General features: G+C 40.5%; 2 protein-coding genes and 1 long non-coding RNA gene across 7 annotated transcripts in view; 1 reads left to right on the forward strand and 2 right to left on the reverse strand.

Moving 5' to 3' along the window:
- Window positions 1-15,639, reverse strand: part of LOC130455444 (uncharacterized) — a 244,843-nt gene extending 229,204 nt beyond the window's left edge. For all 4 annotated transcript variants that reach the window (XR_008913414.1, XR_008913416.1, XR_008913417.1 and 1 more), the window contains exons 1-2: window positions 15,340-15,639; window positions 6,731-6,895 (exon numbers count right to left, since the gene is read on the reverse strand). This is a non-coding gene — a long non-coding RNA (uncharacterized LOC130455444). The remainder of the gene's footprint in view (window positions 1-6,730; window positions 6,896-15,339) is intronic.
- A 27-nt stretch (window positions 15,640-15,666) lies between these two features.
- LOC100022449 (histone-lysine N-methyltransferase SETMAR) lies at window positions 15,667-23,482 on the forward strand. 2 transcript variants are annotated; one of them, XM_007500131.3, is made up of 2 exons: window positions 15,667-15,953; window positions 21,529-23,482. In XM_007500131.3, the coding sequence occupies exons 1-2, from the start codon at window positions 15,843-15,845 to the stop codon at window positions 22,315-22,317; spliced, it is 900 nt and encodes a 299-aa protein (XP_007500193.3). In that variant the 5' UTR covers window positions 15,667-15,842; the 3' UTR covers window positions 22,318-23,482. The 2 variants fall into 2 exon arrangements, with proteins under 2 accessions (XP_007500193.3, XP_056660533.1); XM_056804555.1 differs by having other exon boundaries at window positions 15,676-18,889.
- The window catches only part of SUMF1 (sulfatase modifying factor 1), a 140,980-nt gene continuing 137,487 nt past the window's right edge, over window positions 22,440-25,932 (reverse strand). The window contains exon 9 of the mRNA XM_056804554.1: window positions 22,440-23,394. Within this exon, the coding sequence (XP_056660532.1) occupies window positions 23,362-23,394 (33 nt within the window). The 3' untranslated portion in view covers window positions 22,440-23,361. The remainder of the gene's footprint in view (window positions 23,395-25,932) is intronic.

Below are 25,932 nucleotides of genomic sequence, written 5' to 3' on the forward strand. Positions count from 1 at the left end.
AGATGGATGTAAGCATCAGTGAGATTTTGAATAAGTTCAACACCCTCTAACTTGTTATTATATTATTGTACATTTGGGGACAGTCCTTCCATAAACCAGATTTTCAAAGGCTCAACTGACCTCATGAACCCTACATCCTTGAGGTTCCTTTCCCATAAACTGGCAATTAAGTTTTGCAACATGGGGGAAAAAATCACATATGGGGGGCCCTTAAATTTTTTCAGTTTGTTAAAATTGTCCAGAGAACAAAGTTAATTCATTTGTATTCTAGTCTAACTCCTTTTGTATCACAGGGAATAATGATCTCAAGTTTACATAACAGTTTTCTTTCATACAATGAGAAAGATAGTTGGACTTTAATAAAAAAGGAATGGAAACACATCAAAGATCCAATTGTGATTTTAAGCAGAATGGTTGAAGCACACATCTCACTTTTTCCCCAAAAAACATTTATTACTCTTTCATTCTTTAACACCAGGAGTCTTTAACAGCCTTTATAGGGACACGTAAGCTCAGAGAAAGTCACCCCTATATTGGCCAAGCAAACAAAGGGTATCTTATTAATCGTAATCTCAAGTAAGGGCTCCTTAACTGTACCTGCATCCCCTTCAACATGCCCAAGAAACACCCTTAATTTCTAACCATCTCCTTCTACCCATCATTGCAAATATTTATCCCCAGTATCCAAAACAAGGTAAAAACTGTTGGTGTGAGTGGAGAGGGGCAGTTGTTGGCACCAAAGAGACAGTGGTGGGGGGTGGTCCACATGGTAGCTGGTTCTTTGTGCTTTGGATAACCTAGAGGATAGAATATCACCCCCTGTCAGAGACCTTCTCCTGATCACATTTCCTGCAATCTCTCTTAAGTTCCCCTCTCTTTTATAGTAAAAACTTACCATTCCTAGTCCTTGTTTTCTGAATCTCTCTCTTCTCCTCTCTCTTCCCAAGTCACCCTCTTGATGGTGTCCCTCCAAATCTTCGCTTCCTTTAATCTTATCTTCCTTCTCTTTCTCAAGTCCTCCTTCCACCTTTCAAGCACACATAAAGCAACTCCTCTAGTTCACTAATAGTTTTCCCACTTCAGCCAGGGCAGAATTTATGAAAGTAATTACAAATGTCTGCTGCTGATTGATTAACATAAGCTGAAGCAATTGCTTTAAGATCACGCTCGTTTTCTGGATCCAATTGAGCAAATTTCTGACTGCAGCACACAAACAAATAGAGAAAGCATTGGGATGTTCATCTAAATTTTGAAAAATGGCATGGAATTTTTCCCAATTTATCATTTTATTAGAACTATGTTCAAGAAAAGCTAGTATACATCCAAGAATCTATCAAAGCAATTGTTTGAAAGACTGGATCAGAACCCTAAGTAATTTGCAGAAGGAGACTATCTCAGAACCAGAAGGAGGGATGCTTAGGGTTTCACTTTGAAGAAAGAGAGCAAAAATAGCATTATATTATAGCTGAGAAGTAAAAAGTAGAACTGAGTTGGGCAGAAAAGGAAGATATTGAAGAGAATAATTGGATCTACGAGCATCTTGGAGCAGAAGATCCAATACTGGGAAAATCACATGTAGGCTTTTCCCCCATCTTCCCTTGCAGGTTCCTAGCTATCCACAGACAGTGTAATATAACTTGCTGGTTCTTTATTCAAACATGCCCAATAAAATGAATTTTGCCTCAAGCATAAAGTCAGGGGTTAAGTAGAAATCAATATAGATCTAAATTAAGCATAGAGTCCAACCTCTGCCTGACTATTGAGAATGTTCCCATCTAGAAGTTTAGAGCAATTGTATCTGAAATCAAAACTTTAGAAAGCTCCTTGGACTTGAGGTGTTGTTATGCTGCCCCAAGTTGGCAATAAGCTCATTGTAATGGTGTTACGCCAGTCTATCTATAGACACTGCAATATAATCTGCTGCTTCATTACCCAAACATTTCTAGGATTTTTTTTTTGCCTTAGCTACAAAGAGGCCAAGGGTTAACTAAAAATGGAAATCAATGTAAATTAAGCCATAGAACCAAATCTCTGCCAAAAAGTTGAGAATCTTCTGAACTCAGTGCATGCAGTAATTATAACTAAAGACCTATCTTTTCAGCTAGAATAATTTCTGTAAATTGTCAGACAAGGGAACCACATGGACCCAAGGCATCATTAGATTGCCCTTAGGTTTTCAATGAGTTTATTATTTTGAGGGTTTCACACAGAAATAAGTGTAACCACTTATAGCAACCCATTAATGCCCAGTAATTAATGAATAATAAATTTTTCTACCAAACAGTTGCCCTGGTTAAAGGAACAAATTAAAACTATCCACAGTTTCTGGATCACCCAAGGGATATGCCAAAGAGATAATGAGATAGGGTTTTTAGGCACAAGAGGAAATAGATGAAGGATTCTGGGCTTGCAATTCTAAAGACTGATTATATCACCCTATCAACATCCTCTCATTATTTTCATATTCTATAAAGTGTGTTCAGAGCTTTGCCAGTCAGATAAAGAAAAATTAAACTGAAAAACTGAAATTAAGTGAATTTCTTATTAAGAAACTATCTTCATTGCTAGTTTGGGCAGGGCAGGAGTGGGGAGATTCTTTCATCTTCTTGGGAGGTAGATGAAAAATCCATTAGGGAAGATATAATAAACCTTTCTCTTGGTAACGAGGCATAGAACATGGGGTATAGAATGTAGTATACACTATCAAATAGTTATTTTGTTGATCAGTGCTGGTTTACTGCTTTTCTTTGTGCCACAGATAACATTCACCTAAGAAGATGGAGTTTATCAGGAAATGACTTTGTAACAAAATAAAAGACATGAGTAACAAATGGAAAAAAATTCTAAATTCTGAGATAATCAGATTTTAAAAGGCACTAACTATAGTCTAAGGAGATGCAGATTTAGTTCTATCCATGTGATTTTTATGGAGCTCAGAAAAGACCATTTACAAAAACTTCAAATTTACAGATAGTAGCAACATTAGCCAGCTTTAGCCTTCAAAAAAATGGCTCTGTAAATATATTTTACTCTTTGAGAATAGATATTTTAATAACAAAGGGGACAGCCTACTAGATGGATAAGAAGTTTTTGACGGTAGCAGCGATTCATTGATCAAGGTCCAATCACCAACCAAGATTAAAAATTGGATTGAGCAAATGAATAGAATTAAAGCGATGAGAGAAATGGGAGGAAAACAAAATTAGCAAAGACCTGAAAGTGAGCAAGCCCCTCACAGGTACAATTTCACAAGCTCTACATGTGTGAATATTGCATGATAACATGTGCAACTGGCTTATTAACAGTCTGAGACACAATAGTACTATCCCTGCTGTGCCATAAGAGTGTGTGCCCCTTTGGATGAGTACAGAAGAGTCCTAAAAAGGTCTCCTCTTCCTTTACTCTGCTTCTACACACAGACCCACCTAACTGCCTCATTTCCTTGTGAAATGGTATAAATGGAAGATGTGGTGGAGAAGCAGTAAGCTATGCCCAGCACTTGACAGAGGGTCAGAAGAAAGGGCTCTGGCATTAGCATTTTTGAGAAGGGGCTGTAGTTGGCCAAAGTATTCAAGAGAGTAATTAGTTATAGAAGCCAGATGTTGGTAGGCTAGCTGGCAAGCTAGGAAGGCTGCCAGTCATTCATGGAGGCAGCACAACTAACAAATGAACACTCTCCCTTAGGTTGTTCTTTAGGGAGTATGGCTTTCTTTTAGCTCCTTCTTCACACATAGCAGTGATTTTCCTCTCAAAAAAATCAGTTTGCCAACATGCTGACCCCAGAGAAGGAAATGCCTCTGCTCTATTATCTTGCAACCCAGGGCTTCTTTCTTGCTAGCTCCTATCTCAGGAGGAATTATCATTTCTTATTCTCTTTCTCTTTCTAATGCATTGTGTACTCCATGGAATAGTCAATCCTCAATATCTTTATGTTTAACTTTTGGGACTTCTAGCATTTGAGTGATTCCATTAGTAACCTCATTTGCACTTACAAACTAGGGACTGTGCACATTTGAAGCTAGTAGAGAAAAAGATGAGAGTCCAATTTATGCAAGTCTACATCCACAAATATTTGTGAAAGGGTCCGTGGATCCACTCCAGAAGTTGTGGTGTATGACTGTCAGTGCAAAGTAAAGTTAGTAAAACCAGGGGGAATATTGTTTGTGATGATAGCAATATTGTACGAGGAAAAACTGTAAATGACCTAGCTATCCTCAAGCAATACAGTGATCTAAGACAATCCTAAACATGCATAATAAAAAGAAATACTATATCGCCAGAGAAAGAACTAATGGAAAATGTACTTCATATATCCCTTCCACATCTCAGGGATTATCTAGAAAATCCAAGTAAAATTTTTTGACCCTCCCTTCAAATCAGAAAATAAATCTGAATTTTTTTCTTCATCTTTTATGGGGCATTTACAGTACCTTATTTAAAAATTTGGGTTATTTGGTCAATGGCTACCTATAGACCAATGTTAAGTAAAAAAAAAAACGAGTTTCTAAACTTTTCCTGTGTCTACTGGCCTTTGGATGTCATCCCTGGCTTCCACAAAATTCCCCCAAAATTCCCATTTAATTTCTTATGACCACTCACAGTTTATGTAAGTCAATGGGGAAAGGTTTAACTGAATATTTCACTTTCTTTTTTCTTTTTTTTCATTTGAGATCTGTTCTGCAAAAATGTATAATGTAAAAAAAAATGCTTTACATGACTGCAGATGTAAAATTTATTTCAGATTTCTTACCTCTCAAGGAAAGGGGAGGTAAGGTAGAAGGGAGAAATTTGGAACTCAAAAATTTTGTAATGAATGTTAAAAATTGATTTTAATATATAAATGGGAAAAATATTATTTCAAAAACTAAAAAAAAAGTTTCCATTTGCTGTATTTGCTAAATATTTGCCTTCAACAAAAAGGACAGACCTAAGGCAAGACTATAAGTAGAAACCAATGTCACTTCTCCCTATGAGAATAGTTTGTTGCTGACTTGGAGGGAAATGTGAGCCAACACGTGGTTGGCAACAGTGAAACAGAAAAAGTGGTCAGCTTTCAGAGATCTGGTATATATAGCATCACGTTTACTTATTGGGGCCAGAATACTCAAAACATCAGAAATGGTTCGATGAAAATGATGGAGAAATTCGGAAGCTACTAAATGAATAATGAGAACTCCCCAGAATTTACCAGCAGGATAGTTTTTCTTTCTGTAAACAGGCAACATTTAACTCCATCAAAAGTAAAGTGCAACTAAAACAGAGAGAGATACAACATTCTGGGCTCAGCAAGAAGGCAGATGAAGTTTAGGTTTACACTGAGAGTAACAAACCAAAGTACTTTATGATGACCAATGGTCAGCTACTCAAAGCTGAGAGAGCCACTCTGATCAGTAATAAGAAGATGATCCTGAAGAGAGGGACTGGATACTTCCATAGCATTCTCATCAGATCATCATCAATCAAAGTGATGATCTTCAGATGTAAAGAAAGGCAGAGAAAAGTAATACTAGGTAAGAAAATCTCATTCTTATCTCAGGCAATTGAAGTATGCAAACAGAAAACTATACAAACAAGGAGAAAGGAGTGAGGGGAGTAAGAGTCACTTAAACACCACTTTCATCTGAAATGGTCAGAGAAGAGGAGGATAGAGTGTACACAAAATCATAAGTAAAACAACTTTAAGTTTGGAAGAAACATGGTAAGAAGAAGAAAAGGTAGAGGGAGGATGGGGACAAAAAGAGGAAAAAAGATAAGAGAATGGAATAGATAAAAATGCAATTACTATCATAACTATGAATGTGGTTTGAATAAGCTTACCCTTAAAATAAAAGGAGGGGGCAGCTGGGTAGCTCAGTGGATTGAGAACCAGGCCTAGAGACTGGAGGTCCTAGGTTCAAATCTGGACTCAGACACTTCCCAGCTGTGTGACCCTGGGCAAGTCACTTGACCCCCATTGCCTAGCCCTTACCACTCTTCTGCCTTAGAGCCAATACACAGTATTGACTCCAAGACGGAGGGTAAAGGTTTTTAAAAAAAATAATAAAATAAAAGGAAACTGGAGAATGGATTAGAAATAAAAAATCATATCTTGTTTATAAGAAACACATGTGAAACAAACGTGCACTCATAAACAGGTACTGTTCATACAATGTTGGTAGAATTGTGAATTGGTCCAGTCATTCTGGGAAGCAATTTGGAATTATGCACCAAAGTCACTGAGCTGTGCATACTATTTAAATCTAGGCTATCACAAATGGGCGTATACCCCAAAGAGATAATAAAGAACATGTTAAAATATGTATCCTTTTTTTTTTAGCGTTATCATTTTATTAACAGAGCATGTGACTCTGCTAACAAAGTGGGTCAAAGGGGTGGCCTCATAGAGCCAAAGGAGTGAGCCTTTTTGAGCTCTTCCAGAGCCTGAGGCCAATTCTTCCTTTTGTTTGAAGGTTGGGGTGTAGCTGCTTTGCTCTCTCACTGTCCCCCTCTGAATTGGTGCCTCCTCTTCTTTGTTGGTGCAGACCCAGAGGGATGTTTGCTCATTTTCCCAGCCTTCTTCTTGACTGTGGCTTTGACTTTTATCTTTAAAATGCGCTGTGTTCTCGGGGTGGGGGGGGGGGCTCTCTTTAACTCCCCTTTTTCTTTGCTGCTCCCCTTCGCTCTATTACAGAGTTCCTAAAGTTCCGGTCCTTCCCCCTTCACTGCAGTGAGCCAGACCCTCTCTGCCTACCTTTCAAGTGGTTTTCTGCAGGAAGTTGCTTCCTAGGATCCCTGGTTGGTTCTTTCACGCCAATACTTGTTTCGAAGCCTTATTTTTAGGGTTGTTGGAGAGGATTCTCAGAGGGGTTCGAGCTTCCCCTACTTCTACTCTGCCATCTTGGCAAAATTGGCATTTCTGGAAAGAAATAATGTTAGGGAATTAGCTATCATATGAGAAATGCTCCAAATCACTAATACTGAGAGAAATGCAGATCAAACGCTGATCTTCCGCTGCACATCCAACATATTGACAAAGATACTGAAAGAAGGAAATGAGAGGAGTACTAATGTACTTCTAGAGCTGTGACTTAATCTGGAACTATATCCGATGTGTAATTAGAATCTGTTACCCTAAAAACTACAATTCCCAGCACCCCACTCTCCTCACGTTACAGGCTGAGGTAGGGAGGTGATAAACCTTGTCTAGCCCTGTCTCTCAGGGTCTCTTGATCTGATTGGTTTGGTAGAGGTGGCCCCATGAGGTGAGTGGCAGTAGAATCTACTCATGTGGCCTTATATTTTGTTAATTACCTTTTATTTATTAATAAGTATTATTTATGAATATTTAATTAAATAACTAATTATCGAGTGATTCTTAATAAACTTTATAAAATGTAATACTTGTAGTGCTGGACATTAATTTAAATCCTACACCTAACATTCACTACACTGAATACTTTTTGACTCAAAAACACCACAACAAAGCATGGACGCCAGAGAAGCCAATGGCACATCAGGGAAACATAAGCATATATACAAAAATACTTATTGCAGCTTTTTGTTGTGACAAAGAACTGGAAACAAAGTTATTGGCCATAAATCAGTAAATCCGCTATCATTTATTAAGTATCTTGTAGGTGTTGACACTATGCTAAGGCATCAGCTGAACAGATTATGGGGAAGGTTTGGGGTGAGTGAGAGTCAGAGACAGTGACAGAGAGAGAAGGAGAAAGAAAGGGCCTTTGCTGCCCACTATATAGCAGAAAAAAGAGCAGAGATAAAATATACACTGTCAGGGACACTTTAAGAAGGAATCTAATCCTCCAAATAAATTTGGGCCACAGGGTCTCTCAAATCCCTTCAAATTCTGAGGTTCTGTACAAATTTACTTTCCACTTTATCATTCAAAAAAACCATAAACCAATAAGATGAAGAAAGTCACAAATAGATAAGGAAAGAAGAAACTAAATGTTCCAAAAAAGAACTTCATTTTTAAAAGTAAAGTGTGAATTCCTTTTATGCAAATCCATCAAGAGGCAAAGAGCCTATTTATAGAATAAGATATGGCAGGTAAGAAAAGTTCTTCATCTACTATTTCCTATTCCTCAGCAAATCATTTTCCCTAAGCAAGCAAGTTCTCTGCAGTGTTGCTTTATTATTGTCCTCAGTGCTTTAATCAGCTTTGACAGACATAGAAACAATAAACAAAGGAAAATTTGTGGGCTCTGATTTCAGAAAATATTTATAATGAGTAACCTGTCAAAAGCAAATGTCTTTTAACTTTGTCCCAATCACTCACTTCTTAAAGCTCTCTAGGAACTCCTTATCTCTGCATTTATCAAGGTTAAACTGGTTGTGGAGCAGCTAGGTGGAAAGTAGAGTGCCAGGCCTAGAGTCAGGAAGACCAGGGTTCAAATTTGACCTCTGATACCTACTTACTATTACAGAGGCTGGCACTAGAGAAGAAGCTGAAAAATATGTGAAATTGATCACCTGGATGGGAGAGGGGCCAAAGGAGTTGGAAATCTTGAGGAGGAGAAGACTCAGGCTGGTAGAGGAGTTGCTCTCAGTCTTGAGAAGCCAAAGACAGAAAGTGGGAAAAAGACTTTCTCTTGAGGGTTACCCATTTTTTCCTGCCGGTGACTGGAAATCTTTCTCCCCCAACACTTCCCAATTGAAGGAACTTTCTGAAGAGAAACCTGAGCAGACTTTACCTTAGCTCCTGTTGCCCAGGGGTGAGTCAACCTGACTTTCTCTCAGGGGGCTCAGGCTGTCAAGGACTGAGTTTGTAATATTTATAGGGAAAGATGGGAGAATTGAAAAACAGGAAATAAGGAAGGTTTGTAGCAGGGAATGGAGGAGTTGAAGAGTGAGAGGGAATATGGTTGCTGGTGAGGCAAAGTAGAGAGATGCCCCCTGCTGAGAGGCTATTTTGAACAAAATGGGGTGTCCAAGAAATGAGCCACTTATGATAGCCTGCGGGGATGTCTTCTCGCTGGATTGCTGCTGAAGTTGTCCCAGAGCAGATAAACATGGACTCTCCTGAGGGACAAGCCTTTCCCCAGAATTTGGTCGCCCAGCAGGGGTCCGATAAGGAACATTTGTAATTGGATGACTGAACTGAGGTTCAGCTCCCTCTATGCCCCAGAAAAGATAGTCCACTTATCTGACTATGCTATTCAAATAAGATACATTTTAATAACCAGTTTAGATTGGAGAGGTATCAGAGAAAAGGGAAGAAGGATGTCCCTAAATAAGGTTGGAGTCTTTCTCAGCTTTGGAGCTGAGGCCAGGCCTCACAGGCTGGTGGAGGGCTTCTCTTATTCCTGTCTACACTATATCTGTGCTAGTTTTCTTAATTCCAAAATCATAGCAATAGACAGCAAGCAACAAGAAAAGTTCTGACTTTCAGAGCTGGTTGGGCCTATCTCTTCAGGCTGAAAAAAATTGAAGCACCCTATCAAGACTGGGAAGCCAAAGATCCTCCCACTACCAATGGCAGGAAGGAAGTGCCCTAGTCACAAGACCAACTGCCACTCCCAGTTGCCCCTTCCCCCACCAACTGTCAGGGAGGGGAAAGGGTTTAGATAGACAGGGACCCCCTTTCCCCACTTTCCTTTTCCATTCTTCCCTGCCTGTTATTCCTTTTGTATTACCTGATTGAGTTGACATTAAAAGTTATCTGAGAGACCCAAACTGAGTGTGAGTGAACAGATTAAGGGGAGACTGTGATAGAGACATGAAGAGAGAGAGGTTTTGCAGGACTTGTGGACCAAGATGCAAGAACCAGGACTCCAATGGAATGTTCCCAGGAGTGGCAGTTGGGGGCTTTTGCTGGCCACACTGAGAAGAGAAACTTGGCTTTTGGACTTTGTCTCTGACTTGAAGTCACTCTCTCTCTCCCTAGAGGTTTGAAGCTGGCTGAAAAGACCTTTGTGAGGCTGTCTTGGTTTTTTGGGGGGACTAGGTCTCTGTCTCTCTGGCTCTAAGCAGTGGAAGCTGACTAAAGGAGAAGCTTTTGAGTTGGTGATCTATTTGAGAGTTGAACTGGCCAGGAGAAAAGGAGATTTGGAACTTTGTTTCTTTCTGGGGTTAAGCTGAGAGACCTGGCTGATTTGTGAAGAAGAAGAAAGAAGATTTTTGAACTATTGTTGTCCTCCATCTCCCTAACTGTCTCAGAGTCACAGCTTGTGACTGGAATATTTCCTCAAACCTTTCTAAAATTATCCCCGTAGTTTAGGAAAATCCTCATCCCTTTTACCTCAGTTTCTCATCCTGCTATCCCAATAAACACCTTGACTTAAAAAAGGAAAGGAGGGGGGAGCTCCAACTCAAAAGCTTCTCCCCTGGTCAGCTTCCACTGCTCAGAGCCAGAGAGACAGAGACCCAGTCCACCAAAAAACCAAGTCAGCCTCACAAATGCCTTTTCAACCAGCTTCAAACCTCCAGGGAGAGAGAGAGTGACTTCCAGTCAGACAAAAAGGAAGTCAAGTGGGGAGGAAGGAGCCAAGTCTTCAAGAAAACTGGGTGGAGGGGGTTGGAAAGGGGAGAGAGTGAGGGAAGAAGGAGGTTAGGAAATAGATTGATCCATCAGCTATCAGTAGGGATCAGTAGGCAAACCCCAGAGTTTCCCCAGTATCTATCCAGAATAGTTCCCTGTGTGGCAGTATCCCTGTGTACCAGCATCCCTGTGTGGCATCCCTCAGCATTTCTCATTTCTACCTCCATTACATATAAGCAGCCTCAGGTTCCTATAGGCAGCCCTCTCTAGCCACAGCCATCCAGAGGACAACAGTCATTGCAAGAAGAAACCGTTTCCCCTCAGTTTACCTTTACTATCTCAAGAAGTAAGCAGATTTAGGTTCCTGTAGCTAACCCTCTCTAGTCAGCCAGAGAACAACAGTCATTGCTGAAGTAACAGTTCCCCTCAGTTTACCATTCTCTATTCATCAGTAATAGTTCCCTTTCACTTTACTTCTTCTACTTACAGACCCTTTGGTCTCGAGTAGTGGAGGAGGGACAAGAGCAAATTGGGGAGAGCAGCTTTAGCTAAGGAGGGAAGGCAGAAAGAGTAAGATCTTCAAACCCCTCTCCTCTCTCTGAACCAACTCATTACATCTGCTGTCTCCCCTGTACCCCACTTTGTGGAAGGGGGATCTTCTCTCTTTCCCCCTCCCTGTACTGAAAGTCTGAATCCCTTGGGGTACAACTTAACCCATTTTTAATACACTATGTGACCCTAAGCAAGTCACTTGACCCCCATTGCCTAGCCCTAACTACTCTTCTGCCTTGGAACCAGTATATAGTATTGATTCTAAGATGGAAGGTAAGGTACAGAGGTCCATCCAGCAGCCTCTCTGAGGACCCAGGGTTGTCTGCCCAAGTGTGGTGTCACAGTCAGAAAAATGAGATGAGACACACCATGCATTCCGCCCACATATACAGGCATCACACACAGTGCTCTGCCATAGTATGGTGATACATTTATTATATAGGTTTTGGGTACACATGCATAATCAATTCTCTATGTTTGTAACATTCTACAGTTTGATTGGATATTATCAAATCACCTAAACAACACTCTTGTGATGTTACTACAACAAAAAATTCTGTGATCGTTTACTAAGTTTCTACAACACACTGTGATAGATATGATTAATGTGAATAAAGCCATTTGTAGGTTAGTACCCCTTGACCTGCAGAGAGGGTCATTTTTTGATTCATTTTTATTTGATTCATTTGAATCATTTTGATTCAAAAGTGAAAGTTTTTGGTCAGCTTTCACTATCCTTCATAAATGCTTGGGATATGAACAACAAAACATATTCGTATCTAGGTGTGAGGACTTTAGGCTGACCAATTTGGGGGTTCTGTTTTTCTTGTGTTACTTTGCAATGCCTAGTGATATTGCTTGGCTTCTGTTCCAACAAATTCATTTGAGTGTGGTAACTGTAGGACAATATTCATTATAGTACTCAACCTTTCAGCTGGTGCTTATTGTAGGGCCATGGAGAATATCTTGTCCTTGAGAAAGGAGAGGTCATGGGCAGTAATCTTTGGACTTTTATTCTATAATTGCAATCTTTTTGGGGTAATAACCTAGGGGGCTTAAAGTAGGGTATATATTTATTGATCCTATAAGTATTTGCTATCATGTTATTTCTACTGTATTGGGAAGAGAATAGTAATCATAACAAGTCCACTAGTGGGGAAACTTTGGGGAAAGAAGTCACAATGGGGGATCTGGGGTCTGCTTTGCTGACCTTCCTTCCTCAGACTATGACCTTGTCAATTGGTCGGGGTATGATGGCCTCCGGCAGTAAGGGTTTTTAAATATTTAAAATGTTTTTAAAATGTCCATTTCCAACTAAGAGTCAAAGACAGACCTTGAAGAATTTAGCAGCAGAAGCCTGAACTAATAATTCTTGCTGGTATTATCCTCTCAAACTGAAGCCCAGACAGAATGCTATTTAGAAATCCCCCAGAGTGAAATTTCTGGATTTGGAGACTGTTAAATTTTTTTATGTAGTTGGACTTGAATATTATAATTGGTGGTCACCAGGGTCCCAAAATAAATTACTAAAGTAAAATAGAGGTATTTTTATTTATGGTAGTTTTATTTATGGTAGTTTTATTTATAATAGAGGGAAGATATTAAGGCCCTAATCAGGGAAAAGAATCTCAAGACAATGGGCCTTTCTCAGAGGTTTACACCTCCAGAAAGGCAAGGTCACCAAGTCAGCCTTTCACTCACAAACGGTGACCGTCTAAAAAGAAAGCAGTCTAAGGTCTCCTGCATGAGCTCCTCTAGGGTTCAGTTCCACAGCCAAGTCCAAGTGTCCATCTTCCAGTCTCTCCTCAAGTGTCAGTCTTCCCTCCAGTTCCAAGTGACTGATCCTTCACTCCAAGCCCGGTGACTGACTGTCCTCTTCAGTCTTTGTTTCCTCTATTTAAAGACCTTTTTCTCTTGTGTCACCTCTCCTAAATTTCACATCTACCAATCACAGCAGATGCTCTTCTCCAGGACTGCCCCTTCATTGTTACAATCAAGAGATTACAATTTAGTCTTCACAATAAAGGAAGAGTTAAGCATCTTCATTGTTACAATCAGGAGATAGCTAAATCCAATCTTCACAAAACTGAAGATAAAGCCCAGTTCTGGTGTTTACTTGCCTTTGGCAAAACACTTACCTTTTCCTGGGCCTCAATTCTGGCAGCTCAACCTTCAATCTTCAGTGGTTTCTACTAGAATAAAAGCCCTATCAAATCACTTCTCTTACAGGATAGTCCAAAGGGATTGGCCTATTTATTGTTCTTCATACACATTCCATCTCTTGCCTCCAAACTTTAAGCAGGCTGTTCCAGGTAAATTAAAGACATTCCATTGTCAACTCTACCTTTTAGAATTATTAACTTCTGTGAAGAGGTCAGCTCAAGTACCAGTACTTCCTTCACCAAACCTTTTCTGATCCTCCAGCAATCACTGTTTCTCACTCCTCAAATTGTTATACTCAAAAGACAGCCTGGTCTAATCAATAGACTGATGACATGGGAATCAAAAAACACTGGATTCCAATACAACCTCTGCTACTTAATGGCAAACTCTGAGCAAGTAACTTAGCCTCTCCTTGCCTCCTAAGGGGCCTGTAAAGCCATGGACATGGTAGGGATAAGGACTGGACCTGTGATTTCATTGGTGAGGGAGACAAATACTTACCGAGGAACTTCAACCACTCCACATACCTACCACTTTCTCTAGAATGTTTGTAGAATCTCTAAAACTGGGCAAGAAGGGAATCTGTCAGAGGCAGGGGTCTTGTTGGTCTTGGCTATAACAATGATGATAGTCATCATCATCATTATTATTATAGCTACCATTTCCAAAATGATTTCCATGTGCTAAGTGACATGGGCACTGTACCCCAGAAACCCAGACGAACTATTATCAGGGGAACTCCCTTGTTTTTCCTGACTCCTAAAAACACCCAATGACCCCACCTAGGGTCCTGAGATGACTATCTTCCTTTGATCGTCCTCTAGATGGACAGAAAGATGCACCTTCAGGCCACACCTTGATCCTATCAAACATCTGTTTGTCCCCTAAAACTAAGGAATCTTTATGTCCCCAGGCAGACATCACCCCACCTCATGCCTGAGTGACTAACTGTTGTGAAAAATGTATAAAATCCCCAGAACTGATGTCATCGGCGGGGAACAGCCTTTCCTTTCATGCTGTCCTCCCAGGGAACTGCTCCCCATCTTGCTGTTCTACCTTGCTATCCTCCTGGCCACTCTCAACATTACTTTCTAAATTAATAAATCTCTTTTTGTTTTTAAGCTAAGTTTTGGAGTCATTGCATGCTTGCAAAAGGCATCCTTCCCAAACCCCAAAAGGCTATCCCTTTCCTGCCCATAACACTAAGTACTTTACAAATATCTCATTTGATTTTCACAAAAACCCTGGAAGTAGCTGTTATTATCTCCATTTTACAGATAAGGTAATTGAGGCAAACAAGTTTAAAATAACTTGGTCTGTGTCACAGAGCTAGTAAATGCCAAATTCAAACCACAGCCATCCTCAAGTCTACTTCTACATTGCTTCTCATTCACATGTTGTAGATCCTAAATGTTTCATATGTATTTAACCTATTTTATATACCTCCAGAGCCGTATTTTTTAATCTTTACTTTTTCATCCCATAATCTATACACTCTGTATTAGTTCCAAGCCGGAAGATCAGTAAGGTTTAGGCAATGGGAATTGAGTAACTTGCCCAGGGTTGCACAGCAAGAAGTTTCGGAAGCCAAATTGGAACCTAGGACTTCCCTTCTCTAGGTCTGGCTCTAAATCCTCTGATCCACCCTGCTGCCTGCTTCATGGTAAACTCTTGATAATGCTTGTTCAATTAAATTAGATTCATTAGATTGTGCAATCATTATAAGCTCCTTGTGGGCAGGGACTGCCTTTCTTTTTTATTCATCGTATCCCCAGCTGGAATTAGCAATCCTACATACTTTTTTTTTAAGTAGAAGGAAAGATGTTCATGAATTTATAGAAATATAGAGGCAGGAAGGACAGAACCCAGAGAATAATGTGTATACACTAACGTAAGTGAGAAAAAATCGCCCAAAAGGAAGCTGGTAACAAACTACGAGCGGAAGCTGCACTTCAGGTTAATTGAAAAAACCAATGCAAGTCCTAGGGGACAACACAACTCCAGAAGCAAGAGTCGGCAGTGAGTCTACAAACATTTCTTCAGCACCTACTACGTGCAGAACCAGAGCCAGAGAGCGCGAGAGCAAGCGCGAGCGAGAGAGAGGGCATCACAGTTTTGCACAGTCATTCTTGAAAGCGACAGACCTCAATCTGAAGGAGACGAGGATTTTCTTTCCCAGAAATGGCTGTGATATACAGACAAACGACAGCAATAAAACTTTTTTGGTAAATCACTAGAAGTCCGGCCTGGAGGTTCTGCGGCAGTCTTTCTATTAGTACCTCTAAGTCTAGAGCGGTAATTGATTGAGTCTCCGCCCCCTCCAGCTGCACGCGAAGGGAGGGGGCGGGCCAAAGGAGGGTGTAGGATGGAGAGTCAGGCAGTGCGCCAGAGTACGGGGACTACAACCCCCATGAAGCCACGGGGCAGAGGGGCCGACAATTACCAGCATCCTCTTGGAATAACCCATTTAGTCAATGCTTCCAGGGGGTGAAGGTGGGTGTGGGTAAGTAGGAGGGGCAATTGCCAGCATGAGATGACGCACTGCCTCTCTGGGAACCACTAGGCGTGTGCTGAAGCTGTCAGAAACGAGGAAGAAGCCGATTGTGGGGAAGACGGTAGGCCGCGGTCACCTGACTCAGAAACGGGCATGTCAGAGGAGCAGCCCCAGGCCTCCTCTGGAGCGCTGCGGGATGTAGGGCGCGGCCTCGAGAATCTGCCCATCAGTTTGTGGCCCGAAGGGGAGGAGCCGGTGTTTCAGGTACCGCACAGAGTGCGAGCCGCACGCGCACGGCTCCGCCCTCTTCCTGTCCTCTAGCGCCACCTAGCGAGAACGTGGGCTCTCCCCTTCCCCACCTTCGCCTATGCTCCTTACTCTGCTCTATAACCTTTAAAGGTCCCACCGACACGGGCTTTCTGCTGGTATCTTTCTCAGCCCCCTGAGCGTGTGGAGGCACCTGCCCCTCCCTCCTCCGTACTGGATCTTTGAATTGTAGGGAATTTCATTATCTAAAGAAACCAGCATTTGTTAGGTGCCTTCGATGTGCCGGAGACTGTGCTGAGTACTTTACACGCAAGGGAAATTTCGGTGTCGTGAAAAGAAGACAAATAAAAATTCATTTGTAAATTAAAATAAAAGTACCCCGGGCACATGATTAAGTTCTCCATCTTTAGAAAAATAGCTTTCTCCCCTTCTTTTCTCAGAAAAGCTCTATTTCCTCTCAAGATCTGACTTCTGACCTCATTATTCAACTGAAACTACTTCCTTCAAAATTAATGCCAACATTAAATGCCAGATTTAATTACCTCAATGCTCATTCTGTTTAACCTTCCTGCAATGGAGCTTCCATTAACAAGCTCCTCCTCCCGGATATTCTCTCATCAATGGGTTTTTGTGACCCTGGTTTCTCTTGATTCTTCTCTTAGCTGTCTGACCAATTCTCAGATTCTTTTGCTGGATCCAACTTAACTGTGAATGTCCCCTAAGTTCTATATCCTGAGCCCTCTAATTTTTTTTTCTCTATATACTCTCTATATTTGTGCTCAAATAGTGTTACTGTGCAGATGATTTCCAGACCTATTTATCTTACCTTAATCTTTCTCATGTGTTCCAGCCTCATATCACCAACTGCCTGTTGAACAATTTGAACTGGATGTCCTATTAGCATCTACAATTCAGCATGTCCAAAACAGAACTCATTAGCTTTTCCCCTAAACATTCCCCCTTTGCTAAGTTTCTTATTACTTTTGAGACACCACCATAATTCCAGTCACTCAGGTTTGCAGCCTCGTTGACATCCTTGATTCCTCTCTCTCCCTTACTCTACATTAAGTAGCCAATCATTTACCAAATGTTATTATTTCTTTCTTTACAATATCAACAATGTATATCCCTGATACAGATAATACCCAGGTTCAGGCCCTCATCACTGATCACTTGGGCTATTGTAGCCTTCTAATAGACATCTTGGCCTCAAGTCTGACAGTGTCACTCTCTTGCTCAATAAATTTAGTGGCTCCCTGTTAGCACCAGGAAATAAAATTCCCTTGCTTTGCATTTAAAATTCTTTCCAACAGGTCTTCTGCCTACGTTCCATTTGCCTCTTACATTCTCTTCTGCCCCATCTCTTCTAGGATCCAGCCTTCCTTGGCCTCCCTTCTGTTCCTCACATGGAGCACACCATCTCTCATCTCTCTCCCTTTATACCTGCTGTTCCTGATGCCTGGAATGGTGTCCATCTCAACCTGCCCAACTCTTAGACTCTTTTACTCCCTTTATGATTCTGCTTAAGTAGCACCTCCTCTGGGAGGCCTAGCCTGGTCTCCTTCAGCTGCTGGTACCATCCCCTCAAAAGTTACCTTCCCTCTCCTTGTATATCTTATGTGTTCTGGTTTATCTACATGGGCCCTTTTATTAGACTATCAGCTTCTTGAGGGCAGGTACTGTTTTTTGCTTTTTATTTGTATCTCTAATACTTAGCACAGTGTCTGTCCATGGTAAGCACTTAATAAGTGCTTCCTGACTGATTTACAAATATTATTCCCTTTTGCTAATGAAGAAACTGAAGCTCAAAGGTTAAATCACTTACCCAGAGTTACATGAAGACTTAGGAATGGACTTATAAAAGACCCAAATAGGCATTTTATTCTCTCTATACTTAAAACCACTTACATGTGTAAGGAAATTGACTACCTCTTCCTTTTTTCTCAATAAATACTAGTCAGTGGATAGTGCAAATTAACTTCGCCATTATGTAAATAGCTTGAACAATTCTGTACTTTCAAACATGTTTTCTCCAAATCAGACTGGTCAGGTGTGCCCTTAGAAGAATGAAGACAAGAATATAACTCCTAGACAAAAATAACTTTACCAGTTTCCTTTTAGGTTTTGTGTGAGAAAGTGAAATAAAACATTGACATCCTTAAATTGGAATCAAAAAACCATAATGCCAGAGGCAATTGATGATTGAAAATGAAACAAAACAAGCTCATTAATTTTGTTCAGTCAGGACTTAAGTGGCTATCATTTCTGCTCTCTGAAACCAACTTCAAACCTGATTTTTAAGATCTCAGAACAGGAATAATCTGGCTCCAGGCCCCTCATAGCTGCCTTTAGCAAAAACAACTTCATGGGGCGAAAGGCCAAGTACAAAGCTTCTTGTAGTTTCTGTTTCAGAACAACCAAAAAAGGAAGGAAGCCTTTTTCACAGCCATGTCTCTGAAATCCAGGAGAAGCCAAAGGCCTTAACCTGGGGAATGTAAAATATGACATTCTTAAAGCTGTTGTAGAACAATGAGAGCAGCAGTTACCCAGTCTGACAAGTTCTTGCAGAGCCCTCCTATGCTTTGCACTCGGTTATTGTGATTATTACAATTAAGGATGCAAAACAAGAGTCTTGAGACTTCCTTGCCCATAAGAACCCATGAAATCAATGGAGAATAAGGAACAAGATAATTTAAATGCCAACTGCAAATGCCGAAGAGCCTAAGAAGTGTGGGCCCACCTAACCAGGGATTTGAACTCGGTTCTTCCTGACTAAATGTAGCCCTCTCTCCACTAGTTCTCTCATGTCCCTGATTACTGAACTTCATCTCTGCCCCCTAGCCTGGCTGGCTTTCCTCAAGTCCCAACTAAAACACCACCTTCTTCCAGAAGCCTTTCTTCATCCCGAAAACACTGAAGCCTTCCATCTGCAGGTGATTGCCAGTTGATTTTACATACTTGTTTGAATGTTGTCTTCTCCATTCAGCCATGAGCTCTTTTTGCCTTTATCTCTATCCCTAGCACTTAGCACAGCACCTAACACCTATGAGAAGCATTTTATTAAATACTTCTTGACTTGACTAAGATAATGCTTCCATTTCTTTTCTAACAAAAAAAATTAATGAGATGCTTCAAACTCTTTAATATTTTGAGATTCTTGGTTTTAAAAATGCATAGCTTATTTGAGTTTCCACTATTTTGCAGACACAATAACATCTGTTGGTTTTTTCCCAAGTGCTTCTTCAAGTAAGATCTTTTTTCAGTGTAACAAGTTTTATCTCTTATTGATTCTATTTTATATATGCGATTAAGATGAGTTCCTCTATCAGAGGTTTAACATTCTAATACTAAAAACTGAATAGATAATAGAGTACTTTTAAATCTACTGAAATCCAAATGTTTCTAAACAATTGTATCACCCTGAGAATACTTAAGGTTAGATGTAGCATGGAAAAATAATTCCCTTTAAACATGAAACACTTCAAAGGCATAAGAGACTTCCTTTAATAAATTGAGATTCACAGGACTCCTTTACTTTGTTTTGTTTTTAACTGATTTGATATTAGCTATCAAAATCCTTGAGGATTTCATCCAAAATTGCAGCACTATAAAATATATCCTCATTCACCAAAAAAGTGAAGAATAAAATAAATTGGTGAAAATAAAGTTGGAAGATCAAAGTAAGTGCTCCTTTTTCATCTCTGTGCAATGAAATGCAAATCTATTCACCAAAGACTGATAAGCTTTTCTGCAAGTAACAGAATTGTAGGAAGTCAGGCATGATTTTAAAAGGAAATGATTGTGTCATAAAATCATTTTTTGGCTCAGTGAATTATACAATATTTAGGAAAGAGAGCTAGAAAGAATAAGTAGATTTAAAAGAATTCTTCACAAAAACTTTCACTAAAAATGATAAAATTTAATTTCTCATTACTTCTTAAAATGCCTCACTAGTCACTTGCCTACATTACTTTTGATATTCAAAAACTTTAAAATAGACTCAGCATAAGATGATGGGGTAGGGGAATTTGATTGACAAGGCATTTCTTTCTAAATCATCCTTCATTCTAGGCCATCTATCTAGATGAAAAGACTGAAACAACAGCAACTATTTCGACACGACCATGTATTATTTTGCACTTGCAAAAAAGTTCAAGTTCTACTCATGACATACATTATGTATAATCATGGGTATGTTACTCAGTCTCTCATTGTCCCAGAAAATTCTTAAACTACAGATAAGTTGTCATTTTGATCATTTTAAAAGGATATTCAATAGGATGATTCCTACAGTGATGAAACCACAGATTTGAACGTCCCCCCAACTCTACCAAAAAATTGGGGAAACAGAGAGCTTCTTCCCCATTATCATTATTGATGTTTTTTAGAAGCAAACTATTTTTAAAAAACTGACATGCTGAAATATGTGTTGTCATATTAACTAATCTGACAGGTGTGAGATTGTACCTTAGAGTTGTTTTAATTTGCATTTCTCTAATTAATAGTGATTCAGAGCATTTTTACACATGACTAAAGATAGTTTTAATTTCTTCATCTGAGAAATGCCTATTGGTGTCTTTTGACCATTTGTCAATTAGGTACTGATTTGTATTCTTACATCTTGATTTAGTTCCCTATATATTTGAAAAAATGAGGCCTTTATCAGACACTCGTTTTAAATTTTTTCCCAGTTTGTTTCTTTTCTAGACTTGCTTGGGTTGGTTTTGATTGTGCAAAAAGCTTTTTAATTCAATGTACTCAGCTATCTATTTTACATCTTGTGATGTTCTCAGCGTCCTGTTTGCTCATAAACTCTTCCTTATCCATAGGTCTTACAGGTGCACCATTTTGTGCTCCTAATGTAAGCATCTTGTTAATAGATGACATTCCTTCTGCAACTCTTTTTCTGAATGATTAGTAGAAAGAAATCACAATGACAATTTTAGGCTTTAACACCTGACCTAACAATTTGATTTTTATAGTAACCAAATTATTCACTATGAAGGTTCAAATTGAGCTGTAAAATAATCATGTCCTATGTGAAATGTCAGAAATCAGAGTATTTGAGAATTTAAATAGCATGTGAGTATTTTTAAAAATAAAAATCAATATGAGGTTTCAGGAAAGGTCCCCCTAAAAGAAATTTTTCATTGGCATTAATATTTTAATAAGTGAAAAAGCATCTAGTAAGTACTTCCTCTGTGCCAGACACTATGCTAAGTAGTGAGATTATAAATAGAAAATATAAGACAGTTCTTGGCCTCAAGGAACTTATATATTCTAATAAGAAAAGATAGCACACCTTGGATCTGTGATTTCATTTAACGTGAGTATTCCTATCACCATCACATATTGAAATTCCCTCTGATTTCTTATGCTCTCCAGTTCTGGTTCATGTCTTTGAATCAGCCCTCCTAGAAGATTCACCCAAGTCTTTAAAGGTAATGAGAACTTTTCTTTCATTTGTGAGATGCATTTTCTAACAGGAGACAAAATCCATTTGCATTAGGACTTGTCTCAACTACAAACTTTTATTATAGTATCTCACCCTGTTGTGTTATTGTCTTTGCAGTACACTCCTGAACCGGTGATGGGTCCTGGAGCAGAAACTGATCCCACCCAGATAACCTTTCCCGGATGCGCTTGCCTCACTGCGTCCTGCCTCCCGGCCGCTTGTTCCTGTCTCCTTCGTGGGGAGAATTACGATCATTCCTGCCTCAGAGATATAGAGAGTGAAGTGGAGTTTGCCAGACCGATGTTTGAATGCAACGTCATGTGCCAGTGCAGTGAGCAATGCGAGAACAGAGTGGTTCAAAGAGGTCTGCAGTTCAGTCTCCAGGTGTTCAAGACTGATAAGAAAGGCTGGGGGCTTCGCACCCTGGACCTCATACCCAAAGGAAGGTTTGTTTGTGAATATGCTGGTGAGATTTTAGGAACTTTGGAGGCACGCAGAAGAATACAACAACAAACAAAGCACGATTCAAATTACATTATAGCCGTCAGAGAGCACATATGTAACGGCCAGATAATAGAAACATTTGTGGATCCTACCCACGTAGGGAACGTCGGCAGGTTCCTTAACCATTCTTGTGAACCAAATTTATTGATGGTCCCTGTCCGTATTGACTCGATGGTGCCTCGATTGGCACTTTTTGCAGCCAAAGACATTCTGCCAAATGAAGAACTTTCTTATGACTATTCAGGAAGATTTCATAATCTCACGAAGAAAAATGGAAACCAAGAAATGTCAGATAAACACAAAATAGGGAAGCCTTGTCATTGTGGTACCAAATCATGTGCTGCTTTCTTGCCTTATGACAGTTCACTGTATTCACCCCTAGAAAATCCAACCACTCATTAAAGGACCAGTTAAAAAAGTATGCCGTGAGGCTACCTACCATTAGTAGTAAGCATACATAGTCAAAAGAATCATTTCCAAAGTTATAACCAAGTATAACAAGGCAAAACAAGCATAACAACAAATACAAGATTGATTGTTTTTTTTATTTCAAACAATTTCATGATTGAGAAAACAATTGTATTTCCACATCATAAAATGAAAATAAGCTTATTACACCAAAAAGAGAACTCAGGGAGTCCCTATTGAACCGTGAGCTTTCTCTTCCAAAGTTCTAGCCCTACTGTGGCACAGAGTGAACTCTTTGGGAGTATAGTGTACATCCTCCAAGTTCAAGATACTGCAGGGCTCTGGTACTCCTTTGCCAGGGCACTGACTAGTAAAACAGACCCAAGGGCTCCAGATCACAGAAAAGCTCTGTCAACTCTGCCTTTGCACACTGGGCATTTCATGTCCTAGTAAAAATATCTGTATTTGTTTGTTCCTCCTTAAAGTTCTACCACAATGGCTCTTTTAAGGCAGCAAGCTTTACTAACTGCTTGCCATGTGCCAGGCACATACCACATGTAAGAGGCCAAGGAATGGGGATGAGGATGCTGTTATGAGGTGCCCAGAAGAGAAGGCCTGGGAAGTATCTAGAGTCTCTGTGTCCTGGAAAACAATGAAGACCTGAACCTCCTCCTTAAAATGGAGATCATGGACTTCCAAAGAGAAGAGGCTTTTATGGCACGATAGACAAAGGTCAGGATCCATCCAGAACCCAGTCTGGAGGAGAGGGAAGATGAGGTTGACTGGGCCTCCTTGGACTATAAGCTGGAGGCAGCCTCAAAGGCTACGAAGGAGAAGCACAAGCCCTACCAGGCCCACGGGGTTGGGGCTGGCAATAACTCGGCCGTCTGTGGTCCAAGGGCCATCCTCACTGAAAGAGGCCTGACCACCAATGGTTGTCCAGTAAGTGATGATGTTTCTAACATGGCGACTCATCCACAGGTCCATCTTCACTGGCAAAAGGAATACTCACACTGATATTACACGTTTTTCATCCTCTCATGCATTCATGTTGACTCCGTGGACCTGGAACTAGAAATCAAACAGGGTACGGAATGAGTGAAAGAAACCAAAAATTCATTAAATATAGTTGGCTAAATGAATTTCTTCTAAACAAGAATCCCTAACATCTCAAGTTATTTCAGTCTCTCCACTGTGTTCCTGCTTTTTTCTTTTTTTAACTCTTACTTTTTCTTTTAATAACAACTTGCAGACAGAAGGGGAAGGGGTAGGCCCACGGGGTTACATGACTTACCCAGGGTCACACAGCTAGGCAGCATCCAAGGCCAGATATGAACCCACCTCCCATCTCTAGGCCCAGCAGTCTTTCTGTCTTGTTTTTCCCCAAACAATGGTGTGTGTGTGTGTGTGTGTGTGTGTGTGTCTTCTCTTAAACATGAGCTTTGTCTTAGCCAAGTCACTTAACCCTCATTGCCTAGCCCTGACCACTCTTCTGCCTTGGAACCAATGCACAGAAGTGATTATAAGGGAGGAGGTGAGGATTTTTTAAAATGAGCTCTGTAACAACTTTATTCAGATATTGTAGCATCTCGATGTCAGACTAGTCAAGGCCAAAGCTCTGTCTGGATGGGGCTCACCTCAGGAGAGACCAGATGGGCCTGGGAAAGCTTATTCTGGGTCTGGCTGCACCCTGGGAGTGGGGTGACACAGCAGACATTCCCCCCTCCAGAAGCAGGAATCCGAGCACATCCCGACATCCTTCAGAGCGAGTGAACGAGCCCTGAATTTGGAGCAAAAAGATCTGAATGGGAGAATCGGCTCTGCCACTTCACAGCTCTGACCTGCGCCAGGTCACTTACACTTCTTGACATCCGCTCAGTAGCGTCCTGTCACAATGTGACTCTGCCTGACCCCTGCGGCCCCCACGAGAGATGCCAGCTACTGCCCAGGCTCTCTCTTTTTTAAACCTCCCCTTCCACTTTCGAATCAGTACTAAGGATCAGTTCCCAGGCAGAAGAGCAGTAAGGGCTGGGCAATGGGGGTGAAGGGACTTGGCCAGGGCCCCATGGCCAGGACCTATCAATGGACAGATTGGAACCCAGGACCTCCTGTCCCCTGAGTCACCCACAGCAGCCCCTGGCTTTCAATAATGACTGCTCTCTGCCACATCCTTTCCGGGACTGGCGCTGGTCAAAGTATCCCATACTTATGCGTCCAATGCAGACAACGTCTTCTAAATATCTCTCCCTCATTGTTTGATGTTCAGCCTGAGCTTCCGGGAAGTATTTTAGATATTTAGATATAGAATCCTCAATCCCAAGAAATACAGACCTGGGGCAGTTACAGAGTTTGATGTACCCCAGTAACTGGCTTCACAGAAAAGGTTTCTACACAGAGAAGGCTTGAGTTGTTCATACAAGATCTCACTCCATTCACTATAAGGTAAGAGTTAAGTACCTTCACTGTTCAATCAGGAGATTACAACTTTATCTTCCCCATAAAGTAAGATCTAAGTAGGGTGGAGTAATTTAAAGTTCACACTCACAGATGGGTTTAGTCAAAGCATCTGCATTCAAATTGCTGCTTTGCCACTGACTGATGGAGCATCTTTGGCAAATTATTCAAATTCTGGGGCCTCCGTTCCTTCATCTGTAAAATGGAAACAGTTCATGGCCAAGATCCCTCACCAGACAGACCTATATGAATAGAAACATAATGTTGCAAGTCACTGCAGAACATACTAAAATTGGGGATCCCAACAATGACATCCTTCAGTCATCCCCTCAAGTGGAGTTTGTGCCTTTGTTCTTCATGAAGCAAATAGCACAAAGGAAATCATGGGAGGACATGGAGGCCAATCCCCTCACAGACCCAGAGCCAAAGGGCTCTCCAAAGGAAAAGGTGCCTGATGAGGTCTGGAGCAGAGAGTTGGAAATCACAGCAAAGAGACAATCAGGGAAAGAGTCTTCCCGGGAAGTAGCCCTGACACCAAAGCCACAAGAAGCAGTGCATGGGCAAAGGGAAGGGAGTAGCCAAGGTGAGACTTCCCAAAACTTCTAAACCAACTTTATGGAGTGAAAGTTGAAAATCAGGATCTCATTGGTTTTTGAAGGAGAGTCTAGAATCTGGCTCCTGAATCCTTAAGCCTCTGTTCTAATCATTAACTCTTCTACACTTTTTTCAATCAGACTTAAAACTTTCCCTGATTCACATCCTCCAGGAAGATGGACAATGCCTTCCCTAGTTTTTTAAAAAAGAAAAAGTGTCCCACAAATAATCAAAATTGAATGCTCTAGAATGATTAGGGCCAAGCTAGGCTTTAAAGAACACATGAAAAAATAGCTCCCCTCCTTCCTTTGTAGGAAATAAGAGTACATGGGTATAAAATTATACATATATCTATATATATATATATATAAATCATACTTTTTCTATATATTATCTAGCTTTAGGGAACTTTTTTCTTTCTTTTCTATACTCTTAAAAGGGATGGCTTTTTGGGAGGGGTTGAGCAGTGGGAAATATATAATATAAAAATTAAAGATATCAATAGGTTTGCTGTTTTGTTTTGTTTTTACAAAACTATCCAAACTCATTTCAAAGTTATCA

Source organism: Monodelphis domestica, chromosome 7 (assembly GCF_027887165.1).
Source record: "Monodelphis domestica isolate mMonDom1 chromosome 7, mMonDom1.pri, whole genome shotgun sequence".
In the NCBI taxonomy this organism is placed as follows: Eukaryota; Metazoa; Chordata; class Mammalia; order Didelphimorphia; family Didelphidae; genus Monodelphis; species Monodelphis domestica.

Coding starts and splice junctions, on each gene's coding strand:
- LOC100022449 (XM_056804555.1), top strand. CDS start 18,761: ATGTCCCTGATTACTGAACTTCATCTCTGCCCCCTAGCCTGGCTGGCT. Junction 18,890..21,528: donor CTGAAGCCTTCCATCTGCAG/GTGATTGCCAGT, acceptor TTGTCTTTGCAG/TACACTCCTGAACCGGTGAT.